We start from the raw sequence: 9877 nt of genomic DNA, 5'->3' as shown, positions 1-9877 counted from the left end.
TAAAAATTAAACTTTTTTTTTTTTTTTTTTTTTTTTTATTGTATTATAAAAAAAAATTTATATTTATCTTTTACATAATTTTTTTAGTATAACTTAATTTTATAATAAAGGAAATATTTAAAAACAAATTTTTATATTTATTCAAAACTTTAAGTTTTTTTATTGTTTTCCTTTTTTATGATGTTGTAAGATGCAACAGATAAAATATCCATTATCCTTTTTCAACTTAGAAAAATAAAATAATTATTTAAAAATTAAGTTAATATTTTTTTTTTTTTTAAAGTGTTAAAAAAAAATATAAAAGAAATAAAAAAATGTATATAATAAAACTAACCAGTGAATAATGAATATTATACCTTCTAATATTTAAAAAAAATATATTTTTAGAAGCAAAGAAAAAAGCTTCATTAAAAGAATATTATGTATTATTATTTTTTTTTAAAATATTTTAGATAACTGAAAAAATGAAAGAAACGTTATAACTAAAATTTTAACTTTTTAATATTTTTTTTCTATTAATTTTATTACTTCTTATTTTGATATATTCTTTAAATTTAAGATTTATATGTACATATATAAATATTAATGTGCATAAATTCATTTACATGAATTTTTGTATTTATTATTATAAAAAAATTATATTTTTAAAATAATATATATTTGGTATTACTTAAAAGGTTTTTGCATAAATAAAGATTTTGAATAAAAAAAGATTTTGAACATTATGTTTGTATTCAAAAATATTATAAATATATATAAATATAAACAAATTTTAAATAATTCCATATTTAAGTAAAATATATATTATATATATATAAATATTCTATTATGTAAATATGTATGTATTAATTTTATTCATAAGTACTAATATATGGAATTTATGATTTTTTTTTTTTTTTTTTTTTTTTTTTGTTAATATTATAAATTTTAAAATTTATGATATGTTTTATATAAAGAGTTATTTTGTATGTTCATTTATTTCTAGTTTTGAAAAAAAATTTAACTTTTTTCTTTTATAGTCTAACCTTTTTTTTAGTATATATATATATATATATATAATTTTAAAATAAATATATTTTTCTGTTTCTTCTATATATATTTTTTTATATTTTTTTTCTTTTTTTTTTTTTTTTTTTTTCTATATATTTCTTTTTATTAGATTTACTTTAGTTATTTGAAACTATTTTATTATGGATATAATAAAAAATTTAAATGAGAATGATAAAATTCGTAATATTTGTATTTTAGCTCATGTAGATCATGGAAAAACTACGTTAGTTGATAATTTAATTAGTTCTAACAAAATAATTAGTGACAAAAATATTGGTAAGATAAAATACTTAGATAGTAGAGAAGATGAGCAAAAGCGGCAAATAACTATGAAAAGTTCTAGTATTTTATTAACACATATATACAATAAAAATTATTTAAATGAGATGTTTATTGATAAAGATAATAATATAGAAAATGAAAGTGGGAAAAATAATGAAAGTAAAATAAAAGATGAAGACAAAATAAATGATAACATGAAAGAAAAAAAAAACACAAATGATGATAAAATTCTGGAAGAAAATAAAACCTATTTAATAAATATAATTGATACACCTGGTCATGTAGATTTTTCTTCAGAAGTTTCAACTTGTATTAGAATATGTGATGGTTCAATAATACTTATTGACTGTATAGAAGGTATATGTAGTCAAACAAAAATAGTTTTAAGACAAACATGGAAAGAAATGATAAAAAGTATTTTAGTTATTAATAAAATTGATAAATTAATAACAAATAAAAATATGGATAGCATTAGTGCCTATGAGCACATAAATAATATAATTGAACAAGTTAATGCTTATATTTATCAACTATATATTGAAGAAAATATGAACAATGATAGTATAGAAACTTCCGAATTAGAAAAATATACCTATTCTCCAATAAAAGGAAATGTATTACTATGCAGCAGTATACATTGCTGGTGTGTAGATATGAACATTTTCTCTTTTTTATTTTGTAAAAAAATGAATATAAGTCATAGTAATATTGATAAAATTAAAAAATACATGTGGAATCAATATTATTTTAATATGAAGGAAAAAAAAATTTTAAAAATTACAAATGACACATGTTCATCTAACAATAACATAAAAAAAAAAAAGAAAAATTTATTCTCTTTAGTTGTTCTTGACTTTTTATGGAAGATATATGATATTACTATTAAAAATAGAGATGATGAAAAAATAAGGAATTTATGCTCAGAATTAAATATTTCTGATTCTTTCTTAAAAAAAAACACACAAAATAATATTGAAAACAATACTTTTATTCTAACTTGTATTATGTCAAAATTTTTAAATATATCCAGATCTATATTTAATACTTGTATTGAAATGTTTCCATCACCAAAAAAAATGGATGAAAATAGACTTTTTAAAATTTTTCCTTCTTTATATAATAAAGAAATATATAAAAATATAATAAACTGTTCTACTGATAATTTTACCATTATTTATATATCGAAATATATTTGTGCAAATTTACAAAATAATACTTTAGTTGGATTTAAGGGATTTTATGATAAAAACACTTTTCTTGCTATCTGCAGAATATATTCAGGAATCTTATATGAAAATATGATTTTGTATATATGTGGAAAAAATATTAAGATATTAGTAAAAAAAATATATATATGCATGGGAGGAGATCTTTTATCTATTAATGAAGCATATGCAGGTAATATTGTTGCTGTATACCTTTCGTTGATAAAAGAAAATTATGAAAATAATAAAGAGAATCAAAGAAATGTCATGGAAAAAGAAAATATTGAAAGTAATGATATAAGTCAAAATTCGAAATATTATAATGATTCTGATAAAAAAGAAAAAAGAGAAGACTCTTTTGAAAATATACATAATAACATAAATAATAAAATTTTGAATGTATCAGAAAATATTAATAAAATAAATAACCAAATAAAAAGTAATAATGAACATTTTATTAATAACCTTGGAGATATTGATGGGGAAGATTTACAATATTTATCAAATACCTTAATGAATTTAATTAAAAATAAAAGAAGCAAAAAAGAATATAATATATTTTTAATGAATAATGAATGTATATTTTTAAATAAAAATGTTACGTTATCAAATCAAGAAAATATTGATTCTTTTATTCTACCTTTTACTGATACATGTTCAACCATTTTGCATACAATTGTAGAACCCAAAAATATCCAAGATATGAATAAATTTCTTTATGGTTTAATTTTATTATACACTTGTGATACTTCTATTGATATAGATTTTAATGAAAGAGGAGAATATATTTTGAAGTTCTGTGGCGAAATACATATGCAGAAATGTCTATCAGATTTCGTTAATATATACAGTAATATAGAAATAAAAACCTCAGATGCTAATATTTCTATTAGAGAAGGAATTAACGATAATTATATGAAAATAAAAAGAAAAAAAAACAAAATTCATGATAACTTAAAAGGTTTATATAATTATTATTTAAAAGTTCAAATGTCAAATGATACGAAAAATTTTGAAAATTGCATAAATAATGATACAACTAAAGAAAATTCTAAAATTATATCAAATAACGATAATAATAATAATAATAATAATAATAATTTAATCAAAGAAAAAAATAATACCCATAAAGAGAAGAATATTAATACTACAAAAATGGAAAGTAATAGTTCTGATAATTTTTTTAAAAATATTAATTTAGAAAAAGATAATCATTTTTTAAATATATTATTTAATTATAGTCACAATACTATATGCAATAAACTAAATAATAATTCATTTTATGTTTTTTTGAGTGTTTTAAATATGCCTGAAAATATATTACATTTTTTTGATAAACATTATTCCAATATTCAAACTATATTAGAAAATAGATGTATTTCTCCATGTTTTTTAAATTATAATAAAATGGATTTTTCGAATAAAAGTGAATATTTTTTATATAAGCAATGTTTAATTAATTTAGAAAAGTGTGTAAACGATTTGTGTTTTTCCAATAAAGTTAATTATGAAGATGTAATTGAAGAAAATATAAATGAATCAATAATGAGTGATTCAGAAAAGAAAGAAGAAAAAGAAAATTTAGCAAAAGATAATTGTGACAAAGTGAACTTTTTAAAAAAAAACAAAAATTATCATTTACAGCTATGGGATATTTGTGTGCAAAATGGAAGTATCACATTATTATACATAAAAAAATATTATAATAAAAAAAAAAATAATGAATACATACTTGATAATATATTAACAAATGAAAAATATAAAAATATAATTAACCAAAGATGTTTTGTTGATACATATTTATCGGATACAAATAATGATATAAATATTTATTTAAATAATTTATGTCTTGGTTTTAAATTAGCGTCAAAATATGGACCTATAGCACAAGAACCAATAAGGTATATAAAAAAAAAAAATAAGTAAATGATATATATATATATATATATATATATATATATATATATATATATATATATATATATATATATATACAAGTATATTTAAAATTTTTTATATAAAGTTAAATTAATATTATTTATATTATTAATAATTACATATATATATATGTATGTTTTTTTTTATAGAGGTGCATTATTTATAATTGAAGGATTGGTTATTGATGAATTATTTAATGAAGAAATATTTGAAGATATAAATACAAAAAAGGAAAATTTAGAAGAAAAAATAAATCCAGGTAATATTATTGCTTTAATGAAAGAAACGTGTTTAAATTCTATGCAACAAAATAAGCTAAGAATATTCGAGCCAATGTTAAGACTAAATTTAACATGTGAAAGTAGCGTATTAGGTAAAGTATATAATGTTTTATTAAAAAGAAGATGCTCCATATTATCTGAAGAAATAAAAGATGGATATTTTCTTTATTGTATTGATGCTTATTTGCCTTTATTTAATTCTTTTAAATTATCCGAAGAATTAAGATCAAAATGTTCTGGTAATGTTATTTATGATATCCAATTCAGTCATTGGAATAAATTAGATGAAGATATATTTTTGTTAAGTGATAACTCAACTGTTATATATGATGAAGATTTTGATATTAAATTAACTGATAATACTGCAACAGAAATAGTTAACTATATTAGAAGAGCAAAAGTAAGATATAAAAAGAAAAAATTATAAAAGTTACATGAATAAACTATTACATTAATATATTTGTATATACGTATGTATTTTTAAATAATCCTAAGTTTATATATTTGTAATATTATAATAAAAATGTGCTTTAAAATTAATTAATAATATAATAAAATCTGAATTTAAAATATCGTAAAATGATAAAATGTATTTATATTTTTTAATATTAATATTTTTACTTATGAATTTTTGAATGTTTATGTAATTTTATTCTTTTATATAGGGATTAGTAACAAACGAGAAAATAATACAAAAACCAGAAAAACAATGTACCTTAAAGAAATAGTTCAATTCTTAAATATTTAAAAATAGTAAGAAGACAAAATATGAATATCAATTTTAAAGTTTTATTATTTTTTTTTTTTTTTTTTATAGATTATTTAAATCAAAACTTTTTTTTTAATACACTCATAAATTTTATAATTTCTCTGTTTTTGCTATTTATTATTTTATTATATTTATTTATTTATTTATTTATTTATTTATTTATTTATTTATTTAATTTTTTTTTTTTTTTTTGTTCAATAGCATTTTTAATATATATTAAAATTATTTGTAATGGGTAAAATAACAATTAAAAAATTAACAAAATTAAAATTATGAATTAACTATCTTTTTTATATATGTTAATATATCAGTAGATCGGAATATTAATTTTCGAAATTGTATATATAACATATTAATTTTTTTTAAATATTTTATTTAATCTCTCCCATGAGTTATTTTAAATGTATAATTATAAATTTACATATTTTATTACATTTAATTTCCTTTATTCCACTTAATATTATGTACATTATGTAAATAGAATTAAAAAGAGATTTATAATTTATAAATATTTTTCGATATATATAATTTATTTTTTTTTTTGAATATATTTTACTAAAATGTTTCATAAATACTACTCTTTATAAATAATAAATACCATAAATTGTTTAATAGTTTATATTTACATTTATAATTAATTGCGTTTTTATACTAATAAGCTAAATATATATAAATTGTAATTATTTTTAATAATTAATTTCAAAATTATTATATTGATATTTTGTTCAAAACAGCTGTTATACTGTTATCAACAATGTCTTTTTTTTTCTTTTTCTTTTTTTTTTTTTTTTTTAAATCTTTTTTAACATGGACATTTTGATTATTTATTTTTACATGATCACAAATATTGTTAATACATGATGAATTTTTGTCAATATTTTTGCAACATTTGTATCCCCATTTTTTTTTATCTCTATCATAATATGAACCATAAATTGATTTATGATTTTTTAAAAAAATATCTTCATTATACTTTGATTTTATAGTTAATTTATGTTTCATATTTTCATTTATATTATTTTTATTATTTTCATTCTTTTTATTTATATTTGCAGTTGTATGTATTTTAATTTTATCTGTTTTACTTTCTTTATTTACATCATATATAATATTATTTAGGTAATTTTTATTTTCTTCTTCATTTTTTCTCAATTGTTTTTTTAAAATATATATTTTGTATTGTTCTTCTCTTTTTTTTAAATACTTTTCTTCTTCTTCTTTTCTTTTCCTTTCATTTTCTTCAGCTATCCAAACTCTTTCTAAATTTTTTATATTCCCTACAAATTATTAAAAAAAAATTACATTGTTTTATTATGTTACCTTTTATATATATAGGGATGAATATTAAATAATATTTTAATAAATACCTGGATGAAAATGCTTATGATTAATGAATGAAGCACTTTTATTTCCAATTTTATTTATCCACATATTTAACAACAAAAAAAAAAAAAAAAAAATTAAATTAAAATAAAATAGAAAATTATGAAGTAAATTAAACTTTTATTTTATTCATTTTTCCTATAACAAAACGTTTTATTTTTTTGTAAGTTTATTGTAATTTTTTTTTATTTAAAAAACATTTTAAAGTAAACTTTATGATATTATAAAAAAAAAAAAAAAAAAAAAAATTTATAACATGAAATATTAAGAAAATAATTTTAAAATTTATATTATTAAAAAAAAAGAAAAAAAAAAAAACAGAATAAAAATGTAAAAAATTGATAAAAGTAAAATAAAATAAAAAATAGAATAATTTTTTTTTTTTTCACATAATAAATTTGCACACATTTAATTTAAAAATATTCAAAATATATTTATTTTTAGTAAGCTACAAAAAAAATGATTTAAAATAATTGTTATGAAATTTGACAAAAATTCAAAATATGAAAGTATTTCATAATTTAATATTATGTTATTAACTTTCTGATGATTCAGAACCAGACTGAAAAAAAAAAAAAAATATATATATATTTATATTTATATATTTTAAAAGTAAAATTACAAAAAAATAATATATAAAAGAATAAAAAAACAAAAAAAAAAAAATTTTGAAAATGGATTAAAAATAGAAATTATATAAAAATTTAAAAAAAAAATTATAATTATTTAATAAATTATTTTTGGTTTTCTTATTATTTTATTTTTTAAATACTTCTTCTATGTCATATTTCCATAAATTAGTATTGTTGTAAATCATGTTAATTGTATGAAGGAATAACTAAAAATTATAAAATAAATTTTATTAATATATTATAAAAATTCATAAAACTTAAAATTATTAATTTATTCATTTAACCTTTTTCACATTTTTTCCTGTATGAGCAGAAGTTAACCATAATTGAACCATATTTTCATTACTTTTCATTTATTAAAAAAAACATATATATATATATATATAAATTTACATATATTTTTAAGTTATAAAAAACATTAATTTTCTAATATTATTATATTTTAAATCATAAAAAAAATTCAAATCTTACGCAAAATTTTCTGCTTGTCTAATTAATTCATTATCTTCATTTACTAAATCTAATAAAAATATAAAAATAAATATGTAATACTTAAAAAAAAAAAAATAAACATGAACATTATTTCAAATAAAGAATTACCAGATTTATTTCCTACAAGAGATATAAATGGTTTTAGAGTCTAAAAATTAAAGAAAAAAAAAAAAAAAACAATGAATAAAAATAAAACAGCAACAAAGTGAAAAAGTAACAAGATATAATTGAATAAAAACTCAATTTAATTAAAAATAGAAAATATATTAAATTTTTATATAATAGAACAAAATAAAAATATATCTTTAATTTATTTTAGTTACATAATATTTATCATATATACTGGACATTTTTAAATAAATCATTTTAACATAATCAAATGTAGATGCATTAGTTAAATCAAAAACTAAAAAGTATGCCATTCTTCCTATAAAAAAATATATATATATATATATAATTAAAGAAACATTGTAAATAATTATATAATATTAATAATATTAACAAATATTTATAACCATAACTAATTGAATTATATGGATCATCCTTATTAAAAGGAATTGCAGGATTTTCAAAGTAACTGAATATTGGATTTTTCAAACTATTCTTTTTTGTTGTTACTATAATATTTATTTTTGTAATTGTAGAGATAGGAAATTATTAATATGTATATTTAAAAATATTAAATAAATATTATTTTTACTTTCATGTAAATTCATTTATTAAATAAAAATTATGAGAATTATAGTGGAATAAAATTATAAATAAATACTTATGAAATTAAAAAAAAAAAAAAAAAAAAAAAAGCATACTTTCTTTTCTTAGCATATTAGTAAAACTATTTATATCTTTTTCAAGACAAGTATCTTCTATTTCAACACAAAAACTTCTATGTCTATCTTTGTGTACTTTATAATATATCCTTTAAAAATTTAAGTAATTATTTTAAAATATTTAATAAAAACAATTATAAATATATATATATATTTTTACATTGGCATATCAGTATGTGTATATTTGTAAACAATATCATTATTCATGATTGAATTAATTATTGACGTTTTTCCTGTATTTAAATAACCAATAACTGTTAACTGTAATAAAATCATATTTTATGTTATTTTATAAAAAAAAATTTATAAAAATCATTTATAAAGTAATATCCTTAAAGTTCAAAAAAAAAAGTTATCTTCTAACAACACAAATAAAAAAAACTATATTATTAATAATACTAATATTAAATTATAAGAAATTAAAAAAATTTCAATTAAATAATATGCATTTTATTATTTTTATTCAATATATTAATTATACTTAAAATTATATAAAAATATATATATAAAGTATTAACTTAATAAAATACTAAATTTCTCTTAAATTTTTAGAAAATTTTATTTTTTTTATTATTTGCTTATAAAAAAATTGGGTGTATTTTTTTTTTTTTTTTTTTTTTTTTACTTTTTAAATAGTAATTGTTTTCATTTTTCTAAATAGTTATACTATGAAATATTTATTTGAATTGTTTTTNAAATATTTTTTTTAATTTTTTTTTTTTTTTTTTTTTTTTATATTAACATATAAATAATTGTCTTATGATAATATTTAAAAAGTTAATATATAAAATAATATAAAGAAAAATTCATACTCTATATTGGAAAAATCTCATTAGTTCTAGACCAACTAAAGTTAGATTAAATTAAAAAATATGCGCAAAAAAAAAAAAAAAAAAAAATATATATTTTTATGATACACATTTTTTGAATATGCATAAAGGTGTAAAAAAAAAAAAAAAAATTATCAAACTTTATTCATTTAATATCAATAATAAAAAAAAAAAAAAAAAAAAAA

The 9877-nt window shown here is 15.9% G+C and overlaps 3 protein-coding genes across 3 annotated transcripts; 1 reads left to right on the top strand and 2 right to left on the bottom strand.

Moving 5' to 3' along the window:
• Window positions 1-1190: 1190 nt before the first annotated feature.
• On the top strand, window positions 1191-5484 carry PGAL8A_00259300 (elongation factor Tu, putative; the record flags this gene model as incomplete). Its single annotated transcript, XM_028671339.1, has 3 exons — window positions 1191-4438; window positions 4625-5156; window positions 5422-5484. 3 exons carry the CDS (start codon window positions 1191-1193, stop codon window positions 5482-5484), a joined length of 3843 nt encoding a protein of 1280 aa, XP_028528001.1.
• A 749-nt stretch (window positions 5485-6233) lies between these two features.
• Window positions 6234-6956, bottom strand: PGAL8A_00259200 (step II splicing factor, putative; the record flags this gene model as incomplete). The annotated part of the gene is made up of 2 exons (XM_028671338.1): window positions 6234-6802; window positions 6893-6956. The coding sequence occupies 2 exons, from the start codon at window positions 6954-6956 to the stop codon at window positions 6234-6236; spliced, it is 633 nt and encodes a 210-aa protein (XP_028528000.1).
• A 487-nt stretch (window positions 6957-7443) lies between these two features.
• Window positions 7444-9138, bottom strand: PGAL8A_00259100 (GTPase, putative; the record flags this gene model as incomplete). The annotated part of the gene is made up of 9 exons (XM_028671337.1): window positions 7444-7470; window positions 7681-7746; window positions 7825-7885; window positions 8012-8060; window positions 8141-8180; window positions 8356-8459; window positions 8548-8649; window positions 8842-8951; window positions 9023-9138. The coding sequence occupies 9 exons, from the start codon at window positions 9136-9138 to the stop codon at window positions 7444-7446; spliced, it is 675 nt and encodes a 224-aa protein (XP_028527999.1).
• Window positions 9139-9877: the final 739 nt, after the last annotated feature.

The sequence above is a fragment of the Plasmodium gallinaceum genome, assembly GCF_900005855.1.
Source record: "Plasmodium gallinaceum strain 8A genome assembly, contig: PGAL8A_v1_76, whole genome shotgun sequence".
Taxonomy (NCBI): domain Eukaryota; phylum Apicomplexa; class Aconoidasida; order Haemosporida; family Plasmodiidae; genus Plasmodium; species Plasmodium gallinaceum.
Note: the sequence above shows the minus strand (reverse complement) of the source record. Positions and strands in the feature narration are given on the sequence as shown.